Raw genomic sequence first — 13,708 nt, 5'->3', positions numbered from 1 at the left:
TTATAACCTTAATATGCACAATGACAGTATCTGATATCTGACAATATCTGAAGGCAGAAGCCGCGAATGCAACATCAAGCGCGTGCATGGGCGGAACTAACATTGCTCAAGCTTGATTCTGTCAGACATGATTTAAGGCAGCACCAGGTAGTCGTTTCCTTGGTAACTGCACTACTTCACTATTTTACGACTCCACAATAACGCTAAAACATGGACATTCAGGGACGAAGTAAGTAGGAAAATGTACTTGGTTACGCCTGAATTTGATATAAGTACGAATCCGAATCACCCCAAAATATATGAACATTTATTATATACATTTACTCACGTGTTTAGCTAGCCGGAGCTACGCTAGCCCGGCTAGCTGACGTTAGCGTTGAGTATAGAGCTAAACTTTTAAGGTAATACACAGCTCTGACGAACTAAAGAGGTTGACATTTTAAAGCAAACGTCGCCTCACACCCTCTTCCCCGCCACAGGTGTGCAGAGCTCCGGCGACAACATTGTGGACATGGTTGACATGGAGGACGAAACCTTTGCGATTTCTAGGTTGGTTGAACATCGATTGTATTCCGATTATTCAAGAAGCACATGTCAGTCTCCCGTGTTGTGAATGTGAACCGATGTCTTTTGTTCTGCCCTCAGTTCCTCATCGGCAGACACTGCATTCGACTCTGTTATTGGCTGCATAGAAGACATCATTATGGGTGAGATGTTAATTGAAATCGCTCTCCCTGTTCAGTCGTGATGCAGAGGCTTTTTGTGAGAATGAACTTTTGTTTCTTTTCTTCAGAGGAAAATTTCCAGCTACTCCAGCGGAACTTCATGGAGAAACACTATAAAGAGTTTGACTGCACTGAAGAGAACAAGCTCAGCTACACGACCATTTTCAATGAATATGTGAGTGGTAGTTAGCATATCCGCCTTAGTTTGGAGTTTCGGTGTTTCAATTTTAACTTTTGCACTACTCTATGGAGTGTGTTTGTTTGCCCCCGTTTGTGTGTTGGTTTTCTCTTCTTTCCACATCGCACAAAATATACATTAATTGAAGACTCTTTAATCATTCATCACTGTGACTAGTTGGTTGTTGGGGCTGACAAACGTACATTTGGAGCTGCTCTGTTACAATGTTTTTTTTTCTCAATATTTCTGTTCCGCCCGAACCAGTAGTTCGGGGGTTTCACTGGTCTTAACCACCTCTTTTAATAGCATGACAGCTTTAATGTGTTCCCATGTTTTTTGTGTTTAGGTGGAACAGTTAGAGAAATATGTGGAGCATCAGCTGATCAGGAGGATCCCTGGTTTTATTATGTCCACCTTCATCGATCATCTCATGTAAGCATTGATATTACATTTATAAATGCTGAAAACATGTGCAAAGACTGAAAACAATGTAGTACTCAACTGGGTATGTAGTTTTTCGCAGTTTTGATGTATCACTTCAAAATACGTCTTTAGCCCCAGTTCACTTTTTTTGTAAACTGCCACTCGACACGGTATTTTCTGATATTCCATTGTTGATTAACACAACTGGTCACTAGATGGCACTCGTGTTGAAAACCAATTCCCACCATGTCCCTCTCTCCTGTCCACCTGTAGGCAGCACAAAGATGAGGTGTCTGGTGATATTGTTGACATCCTGTTGTCCTTTATTGACTTTCTGGCCTTCAAGGAGATGGTTCTGCAGTACAAAGTGGTGAGTTGCGGTACAGATGCCTGTAAAGACTATTTTTAGTACTGGGTGCATTTTAATGTAATTTAGTATTTTCTAGGAAAAGGAGGGACGAAGTCTGGACCTGAGCCAAGGACTTGTAGTCACTCCTTTAACCCCTGCAGCCTCCAGCCACTCTGGATCCAATCAGTTGGAGTAACACACACGATAGATGGTGTATGCCATATTGTTGATCAATCGTAATGCTAACTTGTGATCACCCATAAAGCTCATGTCTGACACATAGGAACAGATAACCACTCACATCTATGGCCAATGTTCCGTGAAACTTAAACACATGTTGTTGCACCTTGGGAGGATGTCGGAGAACCCACACAAGCACAAGAAGAACATAAAACCCACAAACAGGCTTGTTATCATTGCAACAGTGCTAAACAATGCACCAATGTGCTACCACAGGTCAACCCTTGGAAAGTATAGTTGCGTACAAAACAGCCCTAAAAGCTCATTTTCTATTCATTCCTGTAACGTGATTTAATATGAAAAATGCATGATACACTGATATTGGTCATCTTTATTCATAAAAAGCAGAAGGGTTTTTTTTGTCATAAATATTACTGCTGGTACTAATCCTCAAGGTTTTTTTGTTGAGTAAATATGAGACATGCAGAGACTAAAAGAGATATCTACATATATATAAACTTTGCATTAGTAATTTTAAGTTTGTGACAATTCAAGAATTCCTTATGTTTTTGCAATATTTATTGTTAGGATTGAATGTTGTGTTGTGAAAGTGATTTTTAAACATGTAAATAGTGATTTGTGTAGTTTATTTGTCCATGATGAAATACTGATGTTTTCTAATAAACAGCCTTTTAGCTAACATTGCTGTTTTTTTTGTACATATGCATAACTGAGCACCCGTGCTCACCAAGTTTAAAAAAAAAAAAAAAGAGGAAAAGTGATGTATGTGCCGTATACTGTTTTTGCATTTAAAATATATATTTACAGGTGTTGTGCCTCATAGCAAATATGAGCTGAGGAAAAAAAGTGAATTTTGAAGCAGTATTAGACTGGTACTGATGAAAGGCAGCACGTTGGTTTTGAGCAAAGGAACAGGTTTGGTCTATGGCAAGAATGTGGAGTGTAATCTGCGATCCTTGGGCAACAATAACAATCATGTGACTCCTTGCTGATTGCTTAAACCATGAACAGGATCTTGTTTTATCAATTAGTCTTTGTGAGGCTTTTCATTGACTCTTAGGTGGGAACTGTACTGGTGGCAGCGTTTCCTCCATCTCCCTTCCAATCCAAATAGGAGAAAAAAGCACTGACGCCGTATGCCACCATCACCACGGCGCCAAAGAACTGCAGGGACAGAAACAAGATGGATGAAGCAAATCAACAGGTGACACTAATGACCACTAAAATAAGGTCATCACGCTCCATTTTATGTTATTGTGAGACGGCTTGTAAGATTTATCTATCTTTAACTTGACACATGCTACTGATAACACTTTTGTTAGAATACAGAGGCCAAGGGTGTGTGAGAAAGAGAACTATTGTGGACTTTAGTTTAAGGCTAAACGACTGCACGCACCTTAGATTTCCACACCTTGACTATATTTGAGGAGCAAGTAAATAAAGCAATAAAATACCAGTAAGTCAATAAGGTGTGTTTACATTCCCATTTCACCAAAACAAACTAGATTTCCATTCAACTTCATATTATTATGTAAGATTTTAGGAATGCATGTTGGTCAAGATCCCACATTTATTTTGTAAATTAATTTATGTAACAAGTACATGCCAGCACGAAGACATCACTGGTAATGCCTTCTTGTGCCTCCAAAATTAATTATCACTTTTCAGTAAAACTCCCCAAAAGGCATGTTTGTTCAACCATTAATATTACATTGTCAAAGAGTGCAAGCCATTTTTAACACTATAGATTTGTAATATAAAATTTACCAAACTGTGACCTAGAAAGTTTCAGCCAGACACCAATATATGAGCTTGCTGACGGGATGGACAATGATGGGTGGACATTTTTGTCTGACATCAGCGATCTAAATCAAATAATTAATTTAGATAATGCATCCAAATACTTTTCATCCGAATGCCTTTAAGGCCTGTAAGGCTTACAGGCTTACACCCTCGCGTTCGTGGGTGTGAGGTGTCCGGTGTCACAGTGTACTCACAGCAGCAGCAGCCATATGTCCAAAAAAGTAGCTGTGGTGGAAGGGCTGAACAGATGCGGCATTGGCCAGGAAGGCGGTCAGATAGAGGATTGTGGCTACTCCATGGTACACCATCACCTATTGAAAGGAAAACATCGCAGACACATATTGCAACAATGTCGCAATAGCCCGAGTGTAACGCCATCACTTATCTTAATGTTTAACGACATTAAAAAAAATACATGTACATATTTCCATATTCAATATTTATATTTTTGTTCATTACTCTCAAGTAACACAGATTTATTGCCATGTACTGTATGATTTACGAGATCATTTCATGCTTTACAGATTATTTTCCACCTCCCATTGCCCCTACGTACCACGAGTGGCCAAGGCACAGCGGCGAGTCTCCTCTGGGCACCAAAGAGGATCATAAGAAACAGGATGCTGGTGAGTAGCCAAAAAGTGACGGCCACAAACAGCACCCAGCCATTGGCCGGCGCCCACATGTAAGGTGAGCTGGCAATCAGCGCCCAGTGGAGCAGCCCCAAAACCTGCACAGGTAAAACACACACAAGACATCAGGTCAGGTGAGTCAACAAACTATCTCAACATCTTCAATGATCTCACTGTCTTTAGACATTGTTAAATATGTTGTTCCTCCCTATCTCCCTATAACTTACACAGTCGGCTATATTACGTATTGTCATAACATCAACATTCATTCATTCATTCTCCAAACTGTTTATCCTCACTAAGACATATACATAGAATTATTTACGAATGCCGGAGACCTGAATCAACCAATCAACTTTGCCAAGAAAATGTCATGCAAGCTTTTTTTTTTTTTTTACACAAGGCAGTATTAAATACTCATTAACATTTAGAGGGGTCATTGAGAGAGCGTATAACACTGGTCGCACACATTTAGTCAGTCAGCAAATTGGCACAGTTAAACCTTTTATACACAGACAGCGTTAATGTTGGTTACACTGGTAGAGCTAGGATGTTTGCCTCGGAAGGGTGGGAGGGCATGGGGTAGCGGGGGCATATCTTAGAGGGTCCGCAAAATATATATAAACCCCCAAATTCTTCAGAATTGCTTTGAAATGCTTTGCATCAGTTGCACATTTATATGTATTGCTGCACTACTGGACGCCTTACATTGCTAGAACTCTCTGTAATGTTTATATCCAAAAAGTATATTGTGTTATACTTGCTTGTTTGCTGTTGAACTAGAATGGCTCCAACTAGGAGACTACCTAGTGTGTTTTTAATATATTGGCCAATAATGAGGATTCCGATTCTGATTCTACAGGTGCATCTCACTGAATAATGTATTTTCATCAAATTTTCTAAATAACGGCTGAATTCTTAGTATTGGAGCTCATTAGATTGTGCAAGTTTACCTAATGTTTGTTTGAGCGTATTTAGTTACAAATTTGAGCTCATAAAAGACGAGCACAAGTTAATGATTTGTGCCGCAGGCATGTGAATAGTCACGCGCATCATAATGGGGCTTGGTCAAATATAACTACCAGGTCTAAAAAGCCGCTAAGTGGCCCGATGACCTCGATTTCACTTCAGCTCGCGCTCACAAAGGTGGCTGCTCGTAAAGAAATGTCACAAGCTGTACAGCCACACTTGGCACACCCAGTTCCAGTTTGAGAAAGCCATCATCCGAGGAGGCGACACTGGTCAAACAGTGGGTCACATGTTCACTGTCCAAACAGGTAGCGTGTAACAGAACAATGACCTAATCACATTCCCAATCACTTTGTCATCGCACATAAAGTGTTTCACCAGGAAATGATTCAATTGCACCTGATTTAATGTCACTTAGTTTGTCTAAAAAATTATGATGTAAAAAGAATCTGTATTTATCCCAGAGACATAAACTGTAGTCACGGGCAGAAAATGTAAATGTTCTTTGACCACCAGCTCATTTTTTTTTTTTTTTTTTTTTTAACTTTAAACCCACTCATCCAACGTTCACACCCCAAATAATAAAGCAAAGTATGATGTGAACCATCCAAAGCACTCACTATTTGAGCCATCATGAGGGCAGATGGGATGCTCCTGATGAAAGACATGTCCATTCTAGCGGTTGCATTAGCTGCCAGCCCGCTGAGGCTGTTGCCCCCCTGCTGAGCGTTCTGGGAGCCTGTCTCCGTGGTAACCTTGGAAGGGAAGTCTGCCATATTCGTCCTGATAATTTAAATAACAAAACAAAACCAAAAAAAGGAAAAGAGAAGTCTCCAATGGGAAAAGTAAAAAGAAGCCTAATAGGCTAAAAGACAAATACACGGATAAAAAAGTAAAAAGCAAGGTACGCAGTGAAACTTCCAGGATCAAATATGGTCTGTCCGTCTCACGCACACACAGTTGCACATAGAGTGCCATACTCTTGCTGTTTGCTGCTGTCTGCTAATTCCTGATGACTCCTCCCATGTGACTGCCAGAGGCCTCGCCACCTGTTAATGTTTGAAAAGTGGGAGGAGGACAGGCCAAAAGGTAACACAGCGGCAGCCCTTAAGATAAGTTTCCAAGGCAGGATACATAATGCATGTTTGCCTTGTCTATATTCTAGTCAGGGTCGATCCCATCTGACCTTAGATGAATTTTTGTGGGGTTCACCCTGGATCGAGCGGGATAATTCCAACATGATAAAACTAATGACTTCCATGAAGGTTTGTGGAGGGGGCTGGTTGGCAAAAGGCCAATGATGAACCCGTTTGAGTTTGATGCACTTTTGGATAAAGAGGCAGGACAAACACCATAAACCTATGCTCCACAATTTTTTTTTCACCCTTCAGCTTTGGTCTGTAACATCCGAATAGCATATACCTTAAATGTAACTATCATGAAACGTTCGTGTCTAAACTCTTACCCAATTTAGTACTCCAACACCGTGCTCATGATTTAATTCATCTAATCTATTGTCAAAACAAGTGTTGATAAATTCTTTTTTCAACAAGTTTTTCTTTTTCAGAAATTTGTTTTATTGGGCACTCGTTGACATAAATGCAGTTTTTAGTTTCAATATTCAACATTATTTTAAAATATAGAATAAATATAAAATCAAAAAACATATTTTTTAACTTGATTTCTTTTTTCATCTATGCCGTTCTGGCAACGTTTCAGATGCTGAGCTTAATAGATGTAATTACCAATTAGCTCAGTGGCTTTCCGCTTGTTTCCAAATACATAAATCTCATCAAAACATAAAATCAATATGTTTTTAGGGTCTTGTTCGGCAATGCAAAAATGTTCTGTCAGAAGTGGGATTCGAACCCACGCCTCCAGGGGAGACTGCGACCTGAACGCAGCGCCTTAGACCGCTCGGCCATCCTGACTTGCTGGTGAGTCGGCGATAATTTTATATTTGTACTGTTACAATTGCTGAAACCAAATGTGGACCTCTACCTCCTTCCACTGGAGAATATTAAAACTGCTTTCGATGCAATGTTCACCAAACATATTTCATGATTGAGAGTCGAATGGTTGTTCTCCTGCGATTGGCAGGCGAACTCAGGGTGTCCCCCCGCCTACTGCATCACGTCGGCCGGTTTTTGCGAGCCCGCGACTCTCGTGAGGTGCGCTACGGAAGATAAATAAATAAAATATATGATAATATAAATAAATAATATGAATAAATAATTTAGTGGAACCTTAACAGGCTTGTTGTATTGAAAATACATAATTAATGAATCAACGTTTTTTAATGTACAGGGCCAAACGAAAATCTGTTTTAACTGTACAGTGTTTTTAGAAACACTTTAACAATTCTTGAGTGTAATAACATCAGAGGTGACCAGTGTCAATTTCAAACAATAAATCACAAAAAAAAAAACTGTTTTAGATGATGTGTGGTGATAGTAATCAAAGTCATGTTGAAAGTGCGAAAACCACAAAAGGAGAATGAGCTTTATGGATGGAATCCTTTCACCATCAATCAGAAAAGAGTTGTTCATAAATCAAATTCTAAAGCTAGAGCAATAAACAGCACAAGTTGTCACAAAACCCAACCCTTCCTCAATGAGCCTGTATGAGTTTAAAAGAAGACCATTTTTAGTGGCTGGCTGGTGCAAAAGTCAAAATGTTCCCTTCACTCAAGTGACCAAAAGCACGTCTTTACTCTGTAATGAGACATTTGCCACATGGACGACAGAAATGTCAACTCTCAGGATGAGTCAAGCGGGTGTTTGCAAACTCACAGGCCTCTATTGCTTCTACATTGAAATTTTACCCTTTAGGGCTACCATAGTTTTTGTGTGTCATCTGCATTTCAGTTAGCAAAAAAAAAAAAATTCTCTCCATTTACATTAACAGTCTGAGTAAGAAAGAAAAATCACAGCAATTGAGGTCGAAAGGACCTATTTGCCGGCAGGGACTCTTATATGGAATGGAGATAGGCAAATGAAAATGAAAATTCTTTCAAGTATTATTTAAAGGGACATGTAATGAATGGAAAACTGACCTTTTAATGACACAAATAGTTCTGACCTTTGGAGTGCCCGCCCGCCCATCAAGTGTGAGATTAAATAATCAAGTCAACGTTTAGTTTGGTCAACGCTTGAGGGCAAGTGGTACAGAAATGAATTAATAGATGAATGTCTCCCTAATATTGGCCTTTCTGATGTCTTAGCATTAGTCAACATAGCAGTCCATATAATCAGTTCCAAAAAACAATCTTTATTAAAAGAATCCTGAGCAAATCTTGCATTTCAGCTTCAAACACAATCTTTGAATAGTGCACACATTTTAGGAATAAATCAGTTCTACCACGCATGCAAGCAAAAGACGTTTGATTTGCGATACATATATGAATATGATGCTGCTGGATTTTATTATTGTACAAGGGCTCATTTGTTTGTGTTTTAAATTCTGCACTGCAGTGAATAGAAGAAATTTGACTTATTTATGTGGAATGTGAAGTAGTAGCATAGAGCCTAAATATAAAGTAGAAGCATAAAACATTTTTGTGTGATGCTTTAAACTGCGTTGCATGTGCTAGCTGAAAATATTTTTTTTATGGCTAATAGAGTCTATTGAAAGACTGGCCAACCATCACTGTAGCGGCTCCTTTCACGTCTTGGAGGCGATCTGAGTCAAAGTCCACAAGGAGTTTCTTCATGCCGGCCCGCGTGGGGGTAAAACTGAGCTTGACGAGGATTTTCTGACCTGGGCCGATGTCACCGCTAAAAGAAAAGGAAAAAGGTTGAAAAAGATGTTAGGAATGGCGCTATGATAACAACGCCGTAGGCCGATAGCTTTTCAAGTCTGTACTCACTGCATCTTGACCACGGTGGGGGACACCAGGCCAGACCCCTCCACAGTGAAAACACCTCGTTTCAGGGGCACCGGGAGAGGGTTGGTAAAGGAGATGGAGCCTGTCACTGCTTGATGTACAACGGCTTTACTTGGAACCTGCATAACAATAGAAAAAAGTCATGCGATGTCATCCATTCCCTAAACCGAGGTCCACAATCAATGGTCTGCGGCCTGGTGCTGTTCCAAGGGCCGTTTGGTACTGGGTCGCGCTGAGACCTTTAAAAATAAATAAAAGTGGCGGCCAAGGGGGGGTTACCATGCTATGTGAACAGAAATTATGTTGTGGAATGTGGGGGTCTATGGTAAGCGAGAGAAAGGGACAGCCAGACCTGGCCAACCTGCATGCCGTAAGCCTTCACCCACCTCCACAAGGATCTCAGGCAAGCCGAGCGGGATATTGGCCACGGCCATGTCGGGATTATCCTCCCCTTGTATGTCCAGGAGCGCCCTCACTTTGACCATGTGTTGTTCAGAGACATACTTGGCGTAGTCGTCGTAGCGCACACGCAGCACCTCCTTGTGAACTGAACACACATCATCATTTAAAGACGTCAAATCTCCTTCCATGCAAGTCAAGGTTACACTTGCATGTTTTTCATGTTTTAGATTTACCGACCTTTGTGGGCTGGCACAGAGATGTTCTTGGTTTGTCTATCAATGTCCCCCCGGATTAGATTGTTGTATGTTACCGACGTGGCCACCAAGGTCAGACGAGCGTTGGCTTCGACTCCACCTTCGTTCTTCAACTGCAATTGAGATCAGTTTATGTGAGTTTTTGCCATGGTTTCATGAGAAACAACACATCCCTAACTCTATGCTATCTACGGTGCTGTGCAAGCAATGCAGGGCATCATTACCTTGTAAAAAAAAAAATGGCAAAGTGACTTCCCCTAATATACTAAACATACATAATTTGATCACATACCTTATTGTTACAAACTACGTAGTGAAATGTAACACTGAACCATTCCTAGAACTGCATGATAAACCATCGATTTCCAATTGAACTCGAATCCGTCTCATTAATGAGGTGTATTTCCTACTTCTGTTTTGAATTTGCTGTTATATCACGTCCAAATGACTGGAGGCTTTTTTTCTCAGTGCTGCAAAAGTGTCATTCATTTATCACTGCCATACCTCAACAACGACGTCAAAGTCTGACCCGAATACAGCTTTGGCATGTTTGATGGTCATCTGCAGTTTGCCTGGTTTTGTTCTCTCAGGGGAGGTCTCTCGACCTCGACGTCCCGCCCTCTCGTAAACCTCTCTCTCTTTTTTGGAGCCTGGGTGAAACATACAGATGTGCATTAATTTTTGATGATTAATTAACCTCCATGTCAAAAAAACAATCACATGAAACTACTCAAGCTGGGCAACACAGTTCACTAACCTTCTGGATATTTGTAGTGTGAAGTGACATCTTCTCTGCTGTTGTTGAAAACACTTTTGGTGCTGATGTAAAGGCCAATACTGTCCTCGTACACTCTGATCTGTAATGTTAAGTATCATTATTTGTTTGAAATAAAATACATGTACGCTTTCGTAGAGGGCTAAGGCTAAATGTATAAAGACTCACCTTCTGACGCTCGCCGTTTCTTCGGACAATCCAGTGGATGATGTCAGCGTTCACCTCAGCAAATATAAAGGGGGCATCATACTTGACGCCCAGATTGCCCTCCTTGATGGCTCTAACAGGGCATGGACCACAGCAGAACTGACCTGAGAAGTAAAATGGCTTTGTAATTGATGTCTTGGAACGCATGTGTTTATTCACCAATAAGATGGCATTTATAGCGACTCTACAAATATATTTTGAGATGCAAGTGGATCTTTCACCAATTTTGACTTGCAATGGCAGATTTCAGAGTTGTGTATTGGCAGTGAACTCACCTCACAATAATCAATATTTTGAAAAATACTGAGCACTTTTTTTTACAAAAGAGGCTTCAATGTGTCTTTCCACTCCCAGTTGACATTTAATGTCAAATTAAACATAAAACAAAGAGAATCACACCTTGTCTATTAGAAACAACTCCATAGCTTAATTTTCCAGTTCACTAACATGATGCTAATGCAAATTAGCTTCTGTGTTGCTATATGACTTACAGCAACGGATTGAAAACAAACGGCGCAGCAACACATGGAGACAACATAAAACTACTCTGTTATAGTTTTTTACCCTCAGTAGAAGAGATAAGAAAAAAATTGTACCATCACTCAATTCTTGTGGTGTTGGGTCCAAAACCTGCCAGCCATCATTTCCCTGTGGGAGATCCTGTCTCGTCATCCAGGACTCTACCCAACAGTGGAAGTTCCTGACATGGGAGGTTGAGAGAGATCAATGACATGACAATCATCATCATCATCAGTTTAAAGTCCACTTTCCAGACTGCCGCTGGGTTGGACTGGATTCTCAATATGGCTTTCTTCCACCAGGGGCGGGACATGACAATGACAGGTCTTTTAAATTGAACTTGTCAGCGCTTCCTTACCATTTGCTGTCAGACCTTCTTGACTCAAGACTCTCCATTTTTTCATTGAACAAGAAGTCTACAGAAAGGTTCCCATCAGTGTCATGAGCTGATTCAAAATTGGTAATGTGACGTGTCGGGATTCCCAGGCAACGCAGTACTGTCAGAAAGGCAAAAAAGTGGACATCCTTAGAAATGTATTTGTCTATTTATGGATCAAACACCTGCTGTTCAATTCCTTGTTCGACAGCAAGTTGTGCAAAAAGAACAGCTCGGGGACTTTGTATGTATCAAAGGCTCACCTGTGCAGGCCACAGCAGCATAGACCCAACACTGGCCGTATTTCACCGGTCTGGCCCTGCCATCGCTCCATTTTTGGAGGATCGGAACGCTGCTGGTCCATTTTGAAGGTGAGACTCCGTCAGTGTACGGCTCCCCCCACTTGCCTACCAATACGCCCCGGTCCCCGTTGGCGTTTATCTAGACACATGTCGAGAAGATGACTTTGGTTGGTAGGCACCCTCTGGACTGGCCAGCAGCCATTTGCAGGGCCATAGAGTGGAAAGTGTGTTGTTGTTATTGTCATCACCATGGCTGAGATGATCCTGCTAACGTAAACCGGGTCACATCTTTGCTTCAAGTCCTTCTCTGAGTTTCTCAATGCATCATTGGAGTTGTCCAGAATTTGAAAACAGATGTCCATCACATTGTCGTCAAACTGTGAGAAAATAACACACAAATAGGAGGAAGGAGAGATGATGGATTAGAGTTTTCTCATTAAACTGCAAACGGGTGACGCTCTTGTTTGTGTGGTCTGGTTACATTCTGACACCCTCACTCGAAGAGCTTGCTCTATCCAAGGAAGGCAACTTATGATGAGGCTGACCATCTCTGCTGTTGTGAGGTTGTGACCATTCAGGTTGTCCACACACATGCACGTACCTGTCCAAAGTGCCAATGGTGGCCTTGGATTTGGCTCGAGGAGCCCACGTAAATGATCCCATTCTCATTCATAATGTACTCCTGAAGGAGGTTCTCATCAGAGAGGTAAACAGCATCATCTATGGAATTCAAAACATTATCATGAGATAAGCATTGCAGCTACGTAAACCAGCATAGTTTTTTTTTTTTACCTCTGCACCAGGGGTTGTAAAGCAGGTGGAAGTCATGTTTGTCGTTCTTCTCCAGCACGTGCCCATTGGGTGACATCACCAACACGTCCAGGCGGTAATGGCCGATGATGGCGTTCGGCGGGCTGTGAACAGTCAGCAGCGCTCTCTCCTGCATAAACCACCAACCGTCTTTGCTGCGGCTGCCCTTCTCAACCTTGATCACCTCATCTTGCTTGCCTGAGCAAACAACATGTGAGAAATGATGTCGATACATTCATTCATGAGTCGTGCCTCATCTCCAGTAACACACTAAAACTGGATTTGGACCACATCGTTTTTTCCATTGAGATGACTGACCATGGAACCAAAGTGCCCACCAAGATGCCAATTTTGACACCAGAATTAACAAGGCACATTTCATACTGAGCGAATATTTACATCAGAACTAAAAGGCTGACCTTCTAGCCCACCAACCACTTGAGTTCAGGATTACGATTACTCACCAAGGTGCAGGACCAAAGCCAGGTTTTCGCAGTGCGCAGACTCAGAGCACTGCACAGAGATGGCAAAGGGCTGACCCCTACGCACAATCAAGCGCTCCCAATCGATCTCCCTGGTGTGGTGAGCCAAGTTGTTCTCACGACATCTCAGGTCCATATCCAAAATGTTACCTAATGACACATAGAGCAAGCATTATTAATAGATAGAGAGATTAGAGTCTAATCTGTCTATTAGACAGACAGACAGACAGACAGACTCACAGACTCACCCCTATAGTGTGCCATCATTGATTGTCCAATCAAAAGCTTGTCTTCAAGTAGCTTCACACGCTTGTCTTCAAGTACCTTCACACACTTGTCTTCATATGCATCCCTGTCTTCTATTTATACAGCCCAAGGCTGACCGACCCTCCCACTGTATGACTCTGACTCCTAC

The 13,708-nt window shown here is 41.4% G+C and overlaps 3 protein-coding genes and 1 non-coding gene across 5 annotated transcripts; 1 reads left to right on the top strand and 3 right to left on the bottom strand.

The window, feature by feature from the left end:
• Nucleotides 1–86: 86 nt before the first annotated feature.
• arl2bp (ARF like GTPase 2 binding protein) lies at nucleotides 87–2,555 on the top strand. Of its 2 annotated transcripts, none has more exons than XM_088377748.1 (7): nucleotides 87–229; nucleotides 480–549; nucleotides 646–707; nucleotides 794–900; nucleotides 1,250–1,335; nucleotides 1,600–1,696; nucleotides 1,763–2,555. In XM_088377748.1, exons 1-7 carry the CDS (start codon nucleotides 211–213, stop codon nucleotides 1,913–1,915), a joined length of 594 nt encoding a protein of 197 aa, XP_088233874.1. In that variant the 5' UTR covers nucleotides 87–210; the 3' UTR covers nucleotides 1,916–2,555. The 2 variants fall into 2 exon arrangements, with proteins under 2 accessions (XP_088233874.1, XP_088233875.1); XM_088377749.1 differs by having other exon boundaries at nucleotides 88–229; nucleotides 1,773–2,555.
• On the bottom strand, nucleotides 2,224–6,312 carry pllp (plasmolipin). Its single transcript, XM_088377751.1, has 4 exons — nucleotides 5,901–6,312; nucleotides 4,236–4,409; nucleotides 3,874–3,990; nucleotides 2,224–3,040 (listed from the first exon to the last, which is right to left on the bottom strand). The coding sequence occupies exons 1-4, from the start codon at nucleotides 6,054–6,056 to the stop codon at nucleotides 2,933–2,935; spliced, it is 555 nt and encodes a 184-aa protein (XP_088233877.1). The 5' UTR covers nucleotides 6,057–6,312; the 3' UTR covers nucleotides 2,224–2,932.
• An 816-nt stretch (nucleotides 6,313–7,128) lies between these two features.
• On the bottom strand, nucleotides 7,129–7,211 carry trnal-cag (transfer RNA leucine (anticodon CAG)). The gene has a single exon. It is a non-coding gene; the product is annotated as a tRNA-Leu (tRNA).
• Nucleotides 7,212–8,530: 1,319 nt separating this feature from the next.
• Nucleotides 8,531–13,701, bottom strand: LOC148396371 (protein-glutamine gamma-glutamyltransferase 2-like). Its single transcript, XM_088377739.1, has 15 exons — nucleotides 13,542–13,701; nucleotides 13,276–13,443; nucleotides 12,794–13,009; nucleotides 12,603–12,721; nucleotides 12,250–12,378; nucleotides 11,963–12,140; nucleotides 11,682–11,820; nucleotides 11,401–11,504; nucleotides 10,766–10,908; nucleotides 10,580–10,679; nucleotides 10,327–10,472; nucleotides 9,806–9,935; nucleotides 9,553–9,713; nucleotides 9,149–9,285; nucleotides 8,531–9,056 (listed from the first exon to the last, which is right to left on the bottom strand). Exons 1-15 carry the CDS (start codon nucleotides 13,558–13,560, stop codon nucleotides 8,894–8,896), a joined length of 2,052 nt encoding a protein of 683 aa, XP_088233865.1. The 5' UTR covers nucleotides 13,561–13,701; the 3' UTR covers nucleotides 8,531–8,893.
• Nucleotides 13,702–13,708: the final 7 nt, after the last annotated feature.

Source organism: Syngnathus floridae, chromosome 6 (assembly GCF_059516105.1).
Source record: "Syngnathus floridae isolate MCC-2025c chromosome 6, RoL_Sflo_1.0, whole genome shotgun sequence".
Classification (NCBI taxonomy): domain Eukaryota; kingdom Metazoa; phylum Chordata; class Actinopteri; order Syngnathiformes; family Syngnathidae; genus Syngnathus; species Syngnathus floridae.
The sequence above is the reverse complement of the archived record's forward strand: the minus strand, read 5'-3'. Positions and strand labels throughout refer to the sequence as shown.